Source organism: Magnolia sinica, unplaced genomic scaffold (assembly GCF_029962835.1).
Source record: "Magnolia sinica isolate HGM2019 unplaced genomic scaffold, MsV1 ctg403, whole genome shotgun sequence".
Lineage (NCBI taxonomy): Eukaryota > Viridiplantae > Streptophyta > Magnoliopsida > Magnoliales > Magnoliaceae > Magnolia > Magnolia sinica.
Window position 1 is genome coordinate 204,970 of NW_026682843.1, and position 18,584 is coordinate 223,553.

The following is an 18,584-nucleotide window of genomic DNA, read 5'->3' on the forward strand; positions in this document are numbered from 1 at the left end:
AGCCACAAATAGCTTCATTTTTTTTATATGACACAACTAAGGGTTTACGGCCATGCGATTAAAGTGAACGGATCAGATCAAAGGAGGGATAACCCTAATTTTAGTATGACCTACATGCTATTCTCGATTGAAATTTGTGGTTTTTTGAAAATATTCAAAAATTTAAAATTTCGGGATTTTGCCTCTGAAACGGTTTTTGGGAATTTCAAATTAAAAAGTGTGGTGTGTGCCTTTAGTCCCACATCGGAAATGGTTGAAAAGTTTTCAGGGTTTATATGTGGATGTGTGTATAGTATTTTTACTTGGATGTTTTGGAGATGGAGATGATCGGGTTGTGTTACGCAACACACGCACGCAAGCGCGCGCATGCTCGGGCTCAGGCAGTGTGGTTGTAGTGGCGTTAATTGGCGCATCGCGTCACATAGTAGTCGCTCCCTCGCGACCTTACGCGAACTGTCGCGAGACGGTGCAATCGCAGTGTAAGGGGTCTAGTAGGAGCCTAGGTGCGATGGGTCTGAAATGAGACATGGCTTTATAGGTGATTGAGAACGGTCGGATTATAAATCCGAAACGTTTAGGCATTTCTGAAAATGGCTAGCTACCTTGAAAGCCACAACGATTAAAAAACGGACGGACCATGATGATCCAACGGTTAGATCTTGTGATTCGACGATCAGAAACGACTGAAATTAATTGTCAACGGTCAGAAACATTTTTCAAGCGTTCTGAACCACTGATAGCCACCTAGCAACGTTCCCCTCCCTGGTGCCTATATAAACTGGATCATTTTGGTTTAAAATCAATCATCTCAACACCATTTCTCCCATCAGATACTCCAGATCTCTTTTATAAAATATTGTGAACATTTCCACTGTCTGATTTTGCCAAAACAGATCTATTGCGTTAAACTGTTCTTAAGTTGATCCATCGTGATTGCTGCATGCTGAATCTAGACAGGCTTGCCTAATCTTGTAAGCAATCTACGTGTAACCCATCAACAATTGATAAGGAGGCGAATCACGCTTTAAGGATAATGTATCGTTTTACGTGATTTAGCCTAGTGAAAACAATATATTTTTTTTCTTTCGACATATCCAACACGTTATTTGCTACCATTCTCAAAATGCCCTATTGACTTTGAAGGCAAGCTAACTTAGTAAGAGTGGATAACTTGTTGAGGGGCATTTTGGTCATTTTAAATGCCCATGGACATGAAATGAAATAAAAATTATCCACTACTAAACAACCCGTTTAATTAATATTACCACCCATTTCAGCTCCTCATAAATTAGACCTGGACTGGGTACCACCGTGCCTGTCCTAGCTAGGAATGAACAGCGACTCTAGGTGGCAAACGTGGTGTATGTGTTTTATCCACGCCATCTATCTATTTTTCCATATCATTTTAGGCTAAAATCTGAAAAAAACAGGCAGATCCAAGGTTCAAGTGGACCACACTATGGGAAGAAGTGGTGATCATGACACCAACATTGAAACCTTTTTAAGGCCCACCATTAATTGCCATCCAATCTGTTGATAAGGTCACATAGACTTGAGACTATGAGAAAACACAAACATCATCTTGATGAAAAACTTATGCGGCCCCTATAAAATTTTCAACGATAAATATTTAATCCCCTCTGTATGGTGCACATGAGCATTTGAACTGCGCCTCATTTTTTGTCTTCAACCCTGGTAGGAAAAATGGATAGACGGTGCGGATAAACCCATACATCACGGTGTACCTAGAGCCGCTGTACGTTCTTGTCAGGGAAGGGCGAGGTTATACGGACGCGGATTTCATGCGAAAGGCTGGGAACACAGGTGGGCCCGCTAAGATGTTTACGAGAAATCCACCCCGTTCATCCGTTTTGTGAGTTCATTTTAGCATGTTAAGGCAAAAAATGAACCGGATCCAATGCTAAAGTGCGCTGAAGAAGTTTTGAATCATGTTAATATTTGTGTTTTCAGTTAATCTCAGTAGGAATGAGGTTACGAACGGTATAGATGGCATGTAAACATCACCGTCGTCCCCGAGGAGGTTTCAACGGTAGGAATTTTCCTAACCACCTTTTCCTTTAGTACGGCACACTTGAGTCTTGTGTCCTGCTAACTTTTGGATTTATATTCGAAAATGACCTAAAAAACACGGATGGACGGAGTGGATTCCTAAAAAACATCACGGTGGGCCTCACATCGGTTTCCAGCGCAGGAACTTCGTGCAAAGCCTATGCAGTAAATCCGCGTCCTCAAAAGTTCAATCGGCCGTCGCGCGAATCGCTTTATATTTCTCCACCGCGAGACCGCTCCGGAAATTCCATCGGCTCTTCCGACTGAGAGAGAGGGAGGGAGAGGGAGGAATCCTCGCCAATCTGAGATTTGGGTAAGCAATAACTCCTCTCTAACCGCATATCTCTCGTTAATCACATCTATGCCACCCGTTTTCGTTTCTCATTCTTAGAGATTTGAATGTGAACATGTATTGGGGATTTCCGTTTCTGTAAAAATAGTAAAAATCATCGGTAGAAATTCAAAAGACTATTTCCTTCTTCTTCCTGGAATCGACGATTTTGATATTATCTGAGCAGACGTCGATCGTGGTCCATCGTGCCCGTGGATATCCGCCGCTCACGATGGGGCCCACGTGGTTGCATGGATGGATCATGCCCACTGCCGGTCATCTGGGCCCTATACTTTCAATTACTTCTTTTGAATGAACAGTTAGGGTCGAGGATATTCAATGGTCCGTGTTCAATAGGGGAGGGGCTAGGTTTTTGGACGGCTGCCAAACACGGTGGAGCCCGTCACATGGATGGCGTGGTTCGTCTGATCATGCAGCCATGCATGATCTATCATTGCACCTCGAGTGTGGCGGCGGAAAAGCCACAGTCAAATCAAGCTGAGTCAGCTGAGTTCTGCAGTGCTTACGGCACGCATCGTGAAAAGAAAATGAGAGAAGTTACGGTAGGGTTGACAATGCACGTACCCATGCATATACATATACATACATCCCACACGCGCGCGCAATGAGGTGCTCTCACATGGAATTGGTACCCTGAGATAAGCCATACTATGTGAATTTAGAGGTTTAAGGCATGGTTTGACATTGCTCCACTTGATGTGGCCTTTTGACTTTTATGATGAACATGATGGGGCTAACATGATGGGACAGAATGGATCTGATTCACACATCACATGGTCCCCACAATAGCTCAGTACCATCACAACTTGTGGTGGTACTGATACCATGTGAGCGCACCTCATTTTGTGTGTGTGTGTGTGTGTGTGTGGATGTGCAAATTTGTGCTTTTTTCCATAGCACCTAGCTTCCTGTTTCCTACAGTTGTTTCTACTTCTACAAACTTGTGAAAAACACTTATAAAATCGAAGATCTCTCTCTCTCTCTCTCTCTCTCTCTCTTGTTGGAAGGTCTGCTAATTGCACATGAATGTAGAGCCATAAACATCCACAACTGTGCCATCATGGCATGTAGGTCCAAGATCAAATCCATTCGCCGGTTGGTCCAACCATGTTTTCCCTAAAATTAATCTGCCCCAATATTGGAAACGGTGGATGAATTAGAAAATTTCGGCCCAATGTTTTAGAGCCATACATTTGTTTTGCAAGTTGGGTTCCACCTACCCACTGGATCAACCTAATTCTTGGGCTAGGGCATAATGGTGGTGCCTTTCTAATCGATGGATTGGATCTCAGACCTATGTGCCATGATGGCAAACCCATGGTGTATACATGAGCTGTATTGGACATGCTCGTGGGTTTAGCCGATCTCATCTCGGGAGAAGCCACACGGACATGACTTTCCTATAACCCCCTCCTGCAGTGCTATGAGGCCCATCCCTATGATTGTGTGCTGTCCGCTCTGGCCATCCATTTCGCTACATCGTTTTTTTGAGAGGTTATATCATGTTAGGGTATGACTCCAAAAATGGGATAGATATAAGATTTAAGTGGGCTACGCCAAAGGAAACAGTGGAACTCTCCCCACTGAAACCTTCACGGGGAAATTGTTTTTCTTATTCATGTTCACCAAACATGCGCTTTTTCATATAGGCTATTCTCAAGAAACAATTCCATAAAATTGTTTCTTGAGAATCAATTATGGAGTTGCTAGAAGGACGCCAAACATGCCCTTAATAGCTTTTAATTGCTACTATAATAGCATAATAATATGATGTAAGGTGGTGTTTTTTAGGTTGGATGAATAGTTGTGACTTATTGGTTTTAGGGTGAGTAGAATACTTGCTCTAGCCTCTTAAGTCCTTTTACCACATCTTGCGTTACTATTGCAGATATACTGTTTACTCCTCAATTGGGGAGGTTATTGAGCCTTTTTTCAGTTGTTATGATTCCTTCTCTAGTTTTGTTTGAGAATCGAGGTGGTTTGGCATTGCTATATTGTAATTTATACTAATATGGATTGGAGTGCCGAATTTTGCATCAGGTCATCAATAGGCAATGGGAAAAATTCACATTTTGGTTGATGAACATATATATCATTGCTTTGAGTGGCAGATGCGAGACATCTCATGCATTTCTTTTTCCTCAAAAGGAGCTCATTCGGAGAGAGCATTTACTTTCCTTTCTCTTGTGCATTTATAGTTTCATAGATTGGTTGTATTACGTTACATACGTATCTCAGTATGTCAATATTTTCTTTTAACAAATTCTAAGTGTGCAATCTGCTTTTATATGTCTATAGCATATTCCATTTGAGGTTTACTTCATAGATAACATACTTTGGTGTTTATTATACGTATTTGTCTTTTTTATTTTTTGGCAATGGATAACTTTTATTAAAGCGAACAAGAAAGAAAAGATACAAAATACACCGACCAATGGAGAGTCCTTATACAAAGAGAATGTCTATGGACCCCATGTTGTTCAAGAGCATCTACAATACAAGTGGCCTCTCTAGGGATCCCATCATTTCAATTTTTATGGAGCAAGATTGGATTTTTAGGTAATTCAAAATAAAGGCTAAGTTCCAAGGGGCTTTAGAATTCCTAAAAGCCCAAGTGATGGTGAAAGTGGAATCCCCTTCAACGAATCCGTATGTCTTGTTTCCCATCGAAATGAAATTATAAAATTAAGAACTTGAGCTTGTGATTCCTTTTCTTTCTTTCCTTTTTTTTTTATTTAAAAATGATTATTTTCCCCTTCGATAGGTTGCTCATCTTTGGTGGTGTCATTTAGAAATGAGATAATCAAGGTAACTCCATGGAGGAAGAGGAGGATAAGCTCCTATTAAGTAGTCTGGGTGTCACATCTGCGAATCCTGAAGATATTGAGCGCGGCATACTAACAGAGGTCTCACTTCTCTCTTTTTCTCTCTAATGCATGTAATTTATGACCTACTTCTGATATGTGTGAGTACTGCCAAATGTAATATTGTTTTCTGTCATCCTTTTCAGTTTCACACGTATAGGGACTGTATATTTTGTTGTGTTTGACGCTGCCGGCAGCGATGATCAGCTTATAGACCTATTTAATTAGTAATTTTGAGAAGGATTCAATTATTATTTCCTTTTTCCTTTTCGAAACCTGCATCTATAGCTAGTTCCAAGTGATAGAAGGCTTCTTTGTTGTCCGACCTGTCTAAACTATCGAGAGGAGAGTTACAGTCACTACCCATGTTAGACTTCCCCCTCTTCTCTTAAGTGGTTATCCTTTTATGTTCTATTCAATAATAACTTGCACATGGATATACCTTGATTTGAGAATATGAAAAAGATCCATTGTCCTCAAAATGATGTTAGCGTTTTGGTTGGATATTGTAAAATATAATAAATGTTAATGCACATGATAAAATCCAATTTTTTTTTTTTTTTTTTTTTTTTAATTTATAAAAATAAAGGGGTAAAATATGAGAATTCCTCATCAGAAACAAAATTTATTGTCACGGCCATTTATTGTACGCTTATCTCAAGAAGACTTGTGATAGTCTTCTTGCACGATAAAGTGTGTACAGGATTTTGCAATTGGAAACCAATCTCCATGAAGCAAGTCCCATGATATGAACTATTTTGAGGGACCTGAGTGCCCAATGTGTCCTATGCGAGGAGGAGACTGTGGATCATCTCTTTCTTTATTGGAATTGTATGCGGGTAGTTTGGAGTTAATTCTTTGATCTATTTGGGTTATGTGGACTCTTAACAAGTATCCTGGGTTTGGTTACTGGGTGGATGAGAGGCTTGATATCTCCTAGTGTTAATTTGGTATGGTTGATGATGCCATAGACTTTACTGTGGGCCTTCTTTTGTGGGAATGAAGATTTTATTAAACCACAAAAACAATAGAGAGAGAAACGACAAGCTAGGACGCACACCAAGCTAGAGAGGACACCAAACAACAATACAAAGCTACCCAGCCCCGGCCACAAACAAAGAAACAAAAGCAGATAAAATACCAAGTCCAACAGAGGCCCTAACAAAGATCAGAAACAGATAAACCATCCTGGAAGACCTCACACTTGGCCTGAAAGTCAGCCTTACGAAATAAGAGGCCATCACCACCTAAAAGCCATTGTCTCTAGCTCGGTCCAACATTTACTAAGGCATCTGCAATTGAGGAATGAGAAGAGGGGGTCCCCTTGCTGCAAGCCACACCCACTTTTAAAAAAGCCTTTTGGGAGAGCCATTAACAATGACCAAAAAGAAGGCCAAACTCATCCACTCCAAAATGGCCGATTCAAATTCCTCCACTTGTTATTACACCCCATGCTACTTTGCAATAGCATGAAGGGAAAATTTTCCGATCAACATTGTCCTATTCTTTTTCAATGTCTAGCTTGCAGGTGATGCTAGCTTTCCCTAATCTATGCCTAGAGTCGATACATTTGTGGGTAATAAGGGGCTCCCTCAAGGATTTTCTTGTCATACACAAAAGCCCCTTGCACCTTAGAGGGAATCCCTCTAGGACCTTGTGAGGTCTTTAAGCAAGAATCTAAGCCAAGATCTTGTGCTGATTGAAAGAAGATCCTTCAAGCTCTCCACACATTCTTACTTAAGGACTAATGCGATAAAAGATGGACCAATGCCCCTAGAAAGCCTACCGCTATCAAAAAACTCAAGCACAAAGGCCATCATGTCAAACTGAGTTGCAATATTGCAAAGCAAACCAGACAATTAAACTTGCATATAGTACTATTTACTTTTCTGAACTTGAAGAAGATTCATCAATTTTTTTACTTTCCAATTTTTAAAGCTTCAATTCCAGAACAGTTCTGCAACTTTTGTCACTGTAGTCCAGTGTTTTAAATAGCAGTAGTGTGATGCGTAGCACTCAGCCCTCTATAGCGTGTAGCGTAAATATGTAGCGTGTAGCGTAAGCTACACGATACTTCTATTTTTTAATTTAACAATAGGACAAATATAATAAATAGTGAAAAAAGGAAAAAAAATTGCCTAAAAGATGATTCTATTTTATAAAATTATAAGCATGTTCAAAAAAGCTATTAGTTATCATTTATCAAAAGCCAATCCACATATAAGCCAAAACAAATAATTATCACATCAACAACTTTCTCAGCAAACCACTTTAATTAATAATCTCTAATTGAAACCACAAGTCACAATTATGAAAAGAAATAAAAATCCCATACGTTAAAAGTATCAAGTACAATACAAGTGTCACATTCCTCAACATTAGAAACAAAGAAAACATGAAAAAAAAAAAAAAAAAAAAGTAAAAAAAATACATTGTAGCTTATGCTACGAACGGTACGCGCTACGTAGCTGTAGCGTACGCTACTGGGGATTTATGCTATTTGGGACGCTACGTAGCGCTACGGCTACGCTACGCTACGTAGCGTACACTACCGCTACGCTATGGGTGCTATTTGAAACACTGCTGTAGTCTATTACATTAATTAGTTCTGTAGCTTATAGGTTGTGGGAGACAGATGACATAATTTCCCCACAACCTATCAGGAGGAACAAATGATCTAATACAGCCATTAAAAAGAATCTAATACATCCCAATACACAAGGACCACTCAAAAGCGTTACTAGCATGTACCAAATGAAGGGGCAGTGGTCTCTTTAGGCCTCTTATTGTCAGGCCGTGCTGTAATGGTAACAGTGGCTGTAATGGTCACTGTCGTTACAATTACGATCGGGCCGTAACGGTCATTGGGGTCTCTCTCTCTCTCTCTCTCTCTCTCTCTCTCTCTCTCTCTCGGTCTCTCTCTCCCTCTCTCTCTCTCTGACAAAAAAGAAGAAAAAAAGCTGCATTGGCCCTAGAACGGGACCATTATAGAGCTGTTACAGCCATTACGGGGGCTATAATGGCCATTACAGTGCCAATATGGGTCTTTTTTTCCGTAACGGCTGTTACATCACACCATGCTTATTGTAGTTATCTTATAATTTAATAGGCATGCTTGGATCCTATGCAAACCAACTAGGTTTATTAAACTGTACACTCGTTTTATATTTTGAAATTTCATATTCAAAAGACTTACGAAGTGCATGGAGTTGGATTCTCTATGCAGTTTCCATCATCTTTAACTTAAATCTTTATAGATAAAATGTCAACAAAAGCCATATATGTTTTTTTCCTCATAATTTGTCTTTAATTAGAAATCGATACCCTCAACTTGCAATATGCTGGAAAAGCCATCAACTTGCAAAAGATACTTATGATTGGATATCTCATTGTGTGTTGACAATAGCCATGTTGATGTGGCAGGTGAAAAATGATGCTGGAGGCAGAAATGAAGCTACAGAGAGCACTGTAGAGCAGTTTCTTGATGAAGAACATGGGACTGAACCATCAGCTACAGCCCGAGACAAACTTTTTAATAAACTGAGGGCAGTAGAAGTTGAAATAGATGCTGTTGCAGCCAGTGTTAAACAGGCACGGAATATTGCAAGAAATGAAAACAATACTTCAGATAGTACTGATAATAGGGTGGAGGGAGATTTAGATGACAGCAAAAATGCTGTTCAAGATTCTGTCAGGGGTTTAAACCTTCAACATGCTTTAGCTGCTGACCGTCTAAGAAGCCTTAAGAAAACAAAGGCCCAACTCCAGAAAGATCTTAGTGAGTTGCATAAGAATGATTCAATTGAGGGTGTTGGGAATGAGAAGCTTCTTGACAAGTTGGTTAGGGAAGAGACGAAGCAAAAGCGAAGGTTGAAAGAAATAAAACCTACTGGCAAAGGCTCAAAAAAGAGGCAGAAATCAGTTGCATTTGACGAGGATGTTGATTTTGATGCCGTGTTGGATGCAGCATCTGCAGGATTTATTGAAACGGTAGTACATGTTAACTTCATTTTGTGTTTGCATATTTGCTGAGGAACTGTGGTGAATTTCTCTTCGATTTCCCAAAAGAATAAAAAAGGAGTTGTATTGAAGTACATTTGCAGATTATAATGAAATGATGGAGGAATGCTACCATGGTTCATGCACTTCATGGAGTTCCGTGAAGCATGCACCAAAACATTTCCGCGGCACCCATGCAAGTGTTTTGCGGTGATCAGGACCATTGATTTGGTGGGCTACCATGTGGATGGGCTATTCTGAGAAGCAAGGCAGTTGTACTGCTAGCCAGTGGATCAGTAGCCTGAAAAAGGGACACCTAACTCAAAGCGGTATATGCAGTTTGCATCCTCACGAGTCACAACAGTCAGTCAGAGTTGTCCAATCATGATGGTATTGGCCAGCCTACAGCCTATCCCCATGGTGGCTCACCAGATTAAGAGTCCTGATCACCATACGGGTTTTCCGCATGTATGGTGGGAATGGCACTTCATAGAATTTCTTTGAAGCATGTCATAATGGCATTTCTCTAGGATGATGATAACTGGGCAAAGCATTTTCGCATTCATGCTGAGCTGCTGTCCGTCAATTATTTCTGTCAGGAAAGGGATAAGTTGGTACGCAAGGGTGTTTTAACTCCTTTTCATAAACTCAAAGGCTTTGAACGCCGTCTCCAACAACCGGGACCATCGAATAGGCATGGCGAGCCTGAGGAAGACTTGAGTGAGAATCTTATTTCCACCACTATCGCTAAGGCTGCTCGATCAATCTCAGAGATTGCAAAAGCTCGCCCAACAACCAAATTGCTCGATGCAAGTGCCTTACCCAAACTTGAAGCACCTACCCATCCTTTTCGCAGGCTGAAAACACCTCTCAAGCTACTAGTGTCTCCAGGTGCTGAGAATTCAGAGGGTAAGAACTGCAAGATAAGTAAGCGGAAAAGGCCATTACCTGACAAGAAATGGAGAAAGGCAGCGTCACAGGAAGAGAAACTTCTTGAAGGAACTGGTACATTTGACTAATCCAATTGTCCAATAAAATTTATAATTTGATTTTTGCCTTGATATCCACATATGGGGCTCTAATAGACTTGGTTCATGTTGCAGTTTCTTGATTATTGAAATTGCTGATGCGGACTATTTGATGTTTGAAAGCTCCATTTTCTTTCTTTAGAACATGCCAATGCTTTCTTGCATTTTCACTGTTTTGATGCATGTGAGGAAATCACCCTTCAAAAGGGGGAAAAAGCATGTGAGGAAATGGGCATTGGATTCAGATACTTCAACATTCATATGTCAATTTATCCTTCTATTCTTCCATGTTAATTTTTTGTTTTTGACCATAGCTGATGATCTAGATCTGTATGACTTTTTGAAACATTGTGCTCTGACAGTGAGGATAAAAATTAAATGATTTCGTTCTGATACATCTTTAAGGATGAAAATTGCCCAAAACATATGTGTAGCCTAATCATCCATGGACTAGTCTAAGATCTTTGGCATTCTAATAGTTGTAAAGTGAGGAGAAAAGAAACTTTCTTCATAGGTGTTGCCGATGGATCTTCTAATGGCATGAGGTATCAAAATTGGTATCATGTGTGGTGTGGTCAGGTGTGCTAAAACACCAATGTGCTACTCAAGACCACCCTTGGCCCAATTGTTGTACTTGTAGTGCCTGGAAGAAGAGCTAGGCAGTGGTGAATGAGTGGAAATATCTGGTAATTTCCTTTTTCTTTCCAGATATCATCTGATTGAGTTAATTTTTTGTTAAGCAAGTAAAAAAGAAGAAGAAGAAGATGACATTATTGCAGCATGAACCCAGAATTTTGTCAGGTCCAAAACAATGCCGAAGACCAGTAGTTTAAGAACAGGAGATGACATCTTAAGGGACTTAAACATTCATGGTTTATAGGTATGCATTACCAATAATTGCACTGAAGTTATCCTTCCAAAAATAAAATAAAATAAAATAATTGCACTGAAGTTCTCTCAGGAATACGACAACAAACCATGGCAAAATGCTACATAACAAGATAACACTAATTAACATACTAGCAAATGGTTGCATTGTAAATTATTTTCTCCTATCATGTTGGTAGGACCCTTTTGTAGAAGAAACGCATTATTTCGTCTGACACTTCTCTTTGATTGCTTGGACACCTCTGCTAGTAGAATCCGTGCATTTGGATTTTGTAAGGGACTTGCAGGCTGGAACTGACACATGCCAGTGTGGCACATGCCTTTGAGATCGAAGCTGCTAACCAGTTGGCCATGCATGTACAAATGAAATGAATGGCTAAGAAAAGTTGATCGACAGTCCACATTCAGTGTACATGGGTTTAGGGGTGTACATCGAGTCGAACCGAGTCGAGCTGGCCTCAGCTTGACTCGGCTCGGCCACTAGCTGACCTCAGCTCGAACTCGGCTCGGCTCGGTCCTCGAGCCTGACTGGCCAGCTCGGCTCGGTTCGGTCAGCAGCTCGGGCTAGTTCGAGCCAAGATAGAGCCGAGTTCCCCTGTGCAGCATTACCACAAGCACCTGGACTGCATCTTCAAAATCCCACTGTATGTAAAACAGAAGCAATGGTTTTACAGGTATTTTATCAAACACCTTCTAGGCAACATAAAAACCAAGAAAAAAAAAAGGGTATTTGTTTCATGCACATACCTTTCTTGCCACCAGCCACACTTCGTTGAATCATTTCATCAAACACTTGGTGAGGAACATCAATAGCAAAGTAACTGAGTCACCAAACTGGTTCGATCTGAGTTCGATTCGAGCTGCATTCGATCCGAGTCAAGTCGAGCTAGGGCCGGCTCGAACTCGGCTCGAACTCATTTTCGAGCTAAAAAAGTCAGCTCGACTCGGCTCGAACTCAGCTTCGATCCAAGTCGAATCGAGTTTTTTCGAGTCGAGTCGAGTGAGCTAACTGAGCTAGCTCGGTTCGTGTACACCTCTACATGGGTTGCGCAACAGATGAGCGAACTAGCCTTACTTTTGGGCCCAAGCATCTAGATAGGGCGGCCTGCCTGATGAGCAGTCCCACACATATTGCCCCATTGGAGCATGTGGCTGCTAGTACCTTGGCCAATCGAATGTGCGGGGAGGTGAATTGCTTGTAACAGGAGTTGAATCTCCTATAACCCCTAACATTGCCTAATGAAAAAGCACCATGTGCATATGTTAGAGGCAGGGTCCACGGTGAAAAATGTAAAATCTCAAAATAAGGAAATCTCCACTTTTCACTTGGGGCCCACATCTAATATACACACATGGTACTTTGTCATTGGCCATGTCGGGGGGTACAAGGGATTCTGATTATAGGCAATTCACATCCAATGTGCAATGCCATTTGCATTTCTCTAGGCATTAACTAAATAGCTGGTGTTCCTGATGTTAGAGGACCAAGAAATTCAAAAGTTGACATGGACTTAAATATCATCATCATCATAGCCCTGCCCTAGCGATCTTGGGTGAGCTAGCTGGGACATGTTCAAATCATATTGTCATCACCATCATAGTTTTGTCCCGGCTACTGGATGGGTCAGCTATCATCTTCATAGTCATCATCGTCGCCATCTTGTAGTTAGTTAATAACTTTCGAAAGTTGAAACTTATAAAGAATCACCTGCTGCACTTGTTTTTTCAATAATATTTTCATTTCTTTGAGTTGGGTACTACGCCTGCATCGCTCTCAGTTTATTCCCTGTACTGTTGATTTAGCTTGAGAGGGCAAGTAGAAGACCATGGACAATAATCCATTATTAACAAACTTTATTGGGGCATTATACAAAGTCTTTACATATAACTGCACACGTCCTTTCCTTCCTTTCGAAACAAAGGGCCTTTCTTTCTGCGAACTATGCTACTCCAATCATTCACTTTACTATTCTTGTTCCAGAAGAAGATGCAGGGGAACACTCTATCCACTCTGATTATGAGGAAGAAAATCAAGCAGACGTCGAAGATGCGGACATCAATGAGCCAACTTCTGTAACACTTGAAGGAGGGCTAAAAATCCCAGAAACGATCTTCACCGAACTCTTTGACTATCAAAAAGTGGGAGTACAGTGGCTATGGGAGTTGCATTGCCAAAGAGCTGGCGGGATTATCGGTGATGAAATGGGTTTGGGCAAGACCATTCAGGTGTTATCTTTCCTTGGAGCTTTGCATTTCAGTAAAATGTATAAGCCCAGCATCATTATCTGTCCTGTGACTCTTTTGCGACAGTGGAGAAGGGAAGCTCGAAAATGGTATCCAAGCTTTCGTGTTGAGATTCTGCATGATTCTGCTCAGATTCCTGCGAATAAAAAGAAGCAAGCAAAATCTGGCGAAAGTGATGAAGAAACTGATGGTTCATTGGATAGTGATAGTGAAAGAACTCTGCCTAACAAAGGCACTAAAAAGTGGGATTTCTTGATCAATCGTGTTTTGAGATCGGAATCAGGTTTGCTTATTACTACCTACGAGCAACTCCGGATACTTGGCGAGAAGTTGCTTGATATAGAATGGGGGTATGCTATCTTGGACGAAGGTCACCGTATCCGAAACCCCAATGCGGAAATTACCCTAGTTTGTAAACAGCTTCAGACAGTGCATCGTATTATCATGACGGGTGCACCAATTCAAAACAAGCTGAGTGAGTTATGGTCGCTTTTTGACTTTGTCTTTCCCGGGAAGTTGGGTGTCTTACCAGTATTTGAGGCTGAATTCGCTGTTCCTATATCGGTTGGTGGGTATGCAAATGCAACCCCATTACAAGTGTCCACAGCCTACAGGTGTGCGGTAGTTTTACGTGACATGATAATGCCATACCTCCTTCGACGTATGAAGGCGGATGTGAATGCTCAGCTTCCGAAGAAAACCGAGCATGTTCTTTTTTGCAGCTTGACTGCAGAGCAGCGGTCTGCATATCGAGCATTTCTTGCTAGCTCCGAGGTGGAACAAATATTTGATGGAAATAGAAACTCACTATATGGAATTGATGTCATGCGTAAGATTTGCAACCATCCTGATCTGCTTGAAAGAGAGCACTGTGCCAACAATCCTGACTATGGGAATCCGGAGCGCAGTGGAAAAATGAAAGTGGTTGAGCAAGTACTTAAGGTGTGGAAGGAACAAGGTCACCGTGTTCTTTTTTTCGCGCAGACCCAACAAATGCTGGACATTCTTGAGAAATTCCTGGTGGCAGATGGCTATACCTACCGGCGGATGGATGGGCTCACTCCCGTAAAACAACGAATGTCTCTAATAGATGAATTCAATAACTCGACTGATGTGTTTATTTTCATTCTTACTACTAAAGTTGGTGGACTGGGGACAAATTTGACTGGTGCCAATAGGGTGATCATATTCGATCCTGACTGGAACCCTTCGACGGATATGCAGGTATTTTTTTTGGTCGATCCATGACTATAATTTTAACTGAAATTCTATTTTCATGTCATTCAAATCTACTTTGTAAGGACACCCAAAAGATGTGTGGCCATTTTGTTACAAAATCAGAGACTGGACTCTATACTCCACCTGACCAGACCAGGTTGACTGTAACTTAATTGACTGTACTAAGTTACGTGCTGCCTGGTGAATTTCTGAAAATTGATGTTAATTGGCATGTGTGTGTGGACATATATAAAACAATCTCACACCTGTAGCATCTATATTTGTTAATTTAACAATGCTTAACTCACCTGCATGTATGTGAGTCAGTGCATTTGCTTGCATTTTCGTGAAAACTGAGGGAATTGCTTGATGGAACAGGCAAGAGAACGTGCTTGGCGAATTGGTCAGACACGGGATGTTGTGGTTTATAGACTGATTACCCGTGGAACAATAGAGGAGAAGGTATACCACAGGCAAATCTACAAGCATTTCCTAACCAATAAGATACTGAAGAACCCACAACAGAGAAGGTTCTTTAAAGCTAGAGACATGAAAGATCTCTTCACTTTGCAAGATGATGGCGAGGGTGGTTCTACTGAAACATCAAATATTTTCGGTCAGTTGTCTGATGATGTAAATGTTGGTGTTCACGACAACAAGGTAGATAAACTGGAATCCTCAACTGCTGTAATGCATACAGACAATGCTGCACTTAGTGAAAGAACCGATTCTTCAAAACATGGAACAAGAAAGGGGAAAGAGAAGACTGAAGAAAGTGATGGTGAAGTAGACGAAGAAACTAATGTGTTGAAGAGTCTTTTTGATGCTCAAGGGATTCATGTAAGATTTAGATTAACTGCTTCCTGCTTTTCACTTTGCACTTTAACTGTCAAATGATTGTAGGGCTAGATTACTTTGTTCTTGTTCACCATTTTATGTATTCATGCACATAAAATTAGCCCAAACTGTCCAAATTGCATGCACATTGTAGATGGAGCATCCCCTGAAATTCACATTGACTAGGTGATTTGTCCATCTGATATTGAGAATTGGTATTTGGGCCACTGACCCTTCACATTTTATCGATTTATTTTATTGGCACCAATTGCATGGTTAGGATCATCAAATGAGTAATTTGGGATGTGCTCATTTTACAATGGCAATCACACTTTGGACGATCTAGCCCATAGTGACAAATCTCGTTTTTGGCAATTTCCTAGCCCAGGAATTTCCTGGGAGATTTTCAGATTTTGACATGTTTTTCTTGTGATATTGTTGGGAAGGTTTTGCTGAAAACAATTTTTTTAAAAATACTTATTATAAATTCCTAAATTTGTTTAATAACTGATTGTACAAGTATGAACTGAATTATTTTAACGTCTAAATAAGTTTTCTGACTGAGTTTCGAAAATATAGAATTCCCAAGATTTTGAAATTTTTGCTGTGATATCATTAAATCAAAATTCTGTGATTATATTGCGAGTTTTTCAAAATCTGGGCAATGTTTGTCAAAATGGTTTAGACTGAAATAGATTTATGCCGCATATGGTAGGTCAGTGGCCGAGATTTAGGCATTGGTGGAAAATGCAGATGTTAGTCCTGCCCATGATTGCAGGATTCTCTTTTTCTTTGACCATGCTCATTGCTTAATTTGTACTCATGGTTGGAGGGTTTTTTTTTTTCTCCTCTCCTTTTGTTTCACTAGAGTGCCATGAACCACGATGTGATTATGAATGCCAACGATGGAGAGAAGATGAGGCTTGAGGAACAAGCTAACCAAGTTGCAAAAAGGGCGGCTGAAGCCTTACGAAAGTCACGGATGCTTCGCAGCCAAGAGGTTGTATATGTTCCAACATGGACCGGTAGATCTGGGGCAGCTGGTGCCCCATCATCCGTCCGTAAGAAGTTTGGGTCTACCGTAAATTCTCGACTTCTCAGTTCTACAAAACCACCAGAAGGTTCTTCTTCAGGCAGTGGGACAAGTAAGCTTTATGGTCTCGCGGCTGGAGCTTCTACCGGCAAGGCCTTATCTTCGGCTGAACTATTGGCCAGAATTCGAGGGACCCAAGAAAGAGCGGTGCGTGATGGGCTTGAACATCAGGTCAGGTCAGCCTCTGATTCTAATCATGGAGCACAACCTAAGCTTTATGGTCTCGCGGCTGGAGCCTCTACTGGCAATGCCTTATCTTCGGCTGAACTATTGGCCAGAATTCGAGGGACCCAAGAAAGAGCAGTGCGTGATGGGCTTGAACGTCAGGTCGGGTCGGCCTCTGATTCTAATCATGGAGCACAACCTAAGCTTTATGGTCTCGCGGCTGGAGCCTCTACCGTCAAGGCCTTATCTTCGGCTGAACTATTGGCCAGAATTCGAGGGACCCAAGAAAGAGCGGTGGGTGATGGGCTTGAACGTCAGGTTGGGTCAGCCTCTGATTCTAATCATGGAGCACAACCTACAGCAGATGGTGGGCCATCTAAGGCCTCCCATAAAACACATTCAGTGCCAGAGGTCTTGACTGGCCAGCTTTGTACATTCATACAGTTAGTGGGTGGAAGCACCACTACAGCTGCTATAGTGAAGCATTTCAAAGACAAGATACCCTCCAAAGATCTGCCCCTGTTTAAGGATCTTCTCAAGGAGATAGCCACATTGAAGAAGGACTCTAATGGAGGTACTTGGTTCCTGAAACCAGAGTATAAAAAATAGCCATCTCTTCAAGTCACAGATTTTGGCCTCATTATGATAGTTTTCCAGTCTTATCCGCCATCCTAGAAATTATCACTCAACTACGGTGTTTTCCCTGGGCATTAAACTGGTTTGAAGATCTTGCAAACACCGAAAAGGCACATGACAGTTGCACGCGGTAGGTTGCAGTTGGTCTATCTCTGTGAATGAGGGAATGCTAAGCAGATGCTCATTTGCGATCGCGAAACTGAAGCACCACACATATGCCAAAGTGGCACACATGCCAGACCCGTGCTGTTCATCAGGTGGGTCCTATAGAGTATCAGTCCTCACTGGACAGGCTGGCCACTTGTTAGGTGAGCCAGATGTAGTACGAGAAAACCGAATTGTTGAAAACGGATAACCAACACTTTACATCCAACATGCATTTGGGGCCCAACCTGATAACTGGACCTCAGACAGTTCAGCCTGATATTTGGGCCAGTGCATATTCACCACAGGATGTGACTTGTGAACGGCCTGGATCTTGCACAAGCCTGCCACTTTTGCATAAGTTGAGCACTTGTGTTGTCACTTGCAGATACGTGCTCTTGCTTGCTTGCCATTTTTGCACCATAGTAGTGGTCTAGCGGCTGAAGCATTTCTTTTTGTACACATTTAAAATTCTTTTGTTCTTGAGGAGAAAGAATCTGCATTTTGTTCTTTGTACTTCAGAATATTTTTATTAATTGTAAACTATAGGGTCTAGAATTTGAGAAAAGCGTTACATATACTCCCCATTTATGTTTCTGTTCTGTTTCTAGTCTGGTTCTAGTCTTAAATTGCTTGTCTTTTTGTAGCTCTATCAGGTCATGAGACAGATTCTGCGTGCGTGTGGATTCTTGTGGCTCAGGATTCAACATCGATTGGGCCCATTGTTCAGTGGTACTGATTGGGTTGAAGCCGTGGATGAGGAATGCCCAAAAAAAATCTACAAATTTGGAGATTCTTAGATGCTGTTTGTTTGCTACTTAAAAATGAGTTCATCTCATTATAGTGAATCGTAATAATTTATTAGAGGTTTTTAGGAATGATTAGAAGTATTATTTGTAACCCATAATTTAAGGGTACGTTTGGCTGATATTTTGCACCAAATTAGACTGATTAATAATGAAATATCATGATATTTAGTGCAACCAAACGCACCCTAAACTATGATATCTAATGTATAATCATTGTTAACTAAAATGAGATGAACT

At 41.1% G+C, this 18,584-nt stretch overlaps 1 protein-coding gene across 4 annotated transcripts; it reads left to right on the forward strand.

Annotated features, from left to right (window-relative positions):
- Positions 1-2,248: 2,248 nt before the first annotated feature.
- Positions 2,249-18,135, forward strand: LOC131236347 (protein CHROMATIN REMODELING 8-like). Of its 4 annotated transcripts, none has more exons than XM_058233469.1 (7): positions 2,249-2,383; positions 5,187-5,328; positions 8,710-9,276; positions 9,885-10,290; positions 13,183-14,669; positions 15,042-15,503; positions 16,369-18,135. In XM_058233469.1, the coding sequence occupies exons 2-7, from the start codon at positions 5,239-5,241 to the stop codon at positions 17,365-17,367; spliced, it is 4,011 nt and encodes a 1,336-aa protein (XP_058089452.1). In that variant the 5' UTR covers positions 2,249-2,383; positions 5,187-5,238; the 3' UTR covers positions 17,368-18,135. The 4 variants fall into 4 exon arrangements, with proteins under 4 accessions (XP_058089452.1, XP_058089453.1, XP_058089454.1 ...); XM_058233470.1 differs by having other exon boundaries at positions 2,270-2,383; positions 5,215-5,328; XM_058233471.1 differs by lacking the exon at positions 2,249-2,383 and adding an exon at positions 4,841-5,071 and having other exon boundaries at positions 13,186-14,669.
- The last annotated feature ends 449 nt before the right edge of the window (positions 18,136-18,584 follow it).

What these genes read in the sequence shown, in the direction of transcription:
- LOC131236347 (XM_058233469.1), top strand. Translation starts at nt 5,239, where the DNA reads ATGGAGGAAGAGGAGGATAAGCTCCTATTAAGTAGTCTGGGTGTCACA. An exon ending in CTGCAGGATTTATTGAAACG is followed by an intron (nt 9,277 to 9,884) that starts GTAGTACATGTT and finishes TATTTCTGTCAG; the next exon opens with GAAAGGGATAAGTTGGTACG. An exon ending in GAAACTTCTTGAAGGAACTG is followed by an intron (nt 10,291 to 13,182) that starts GTACATTTGACT and finishes TTCTTGTTCCAG; the next exon opens with AAGAAGATGCAGGGGAACAC.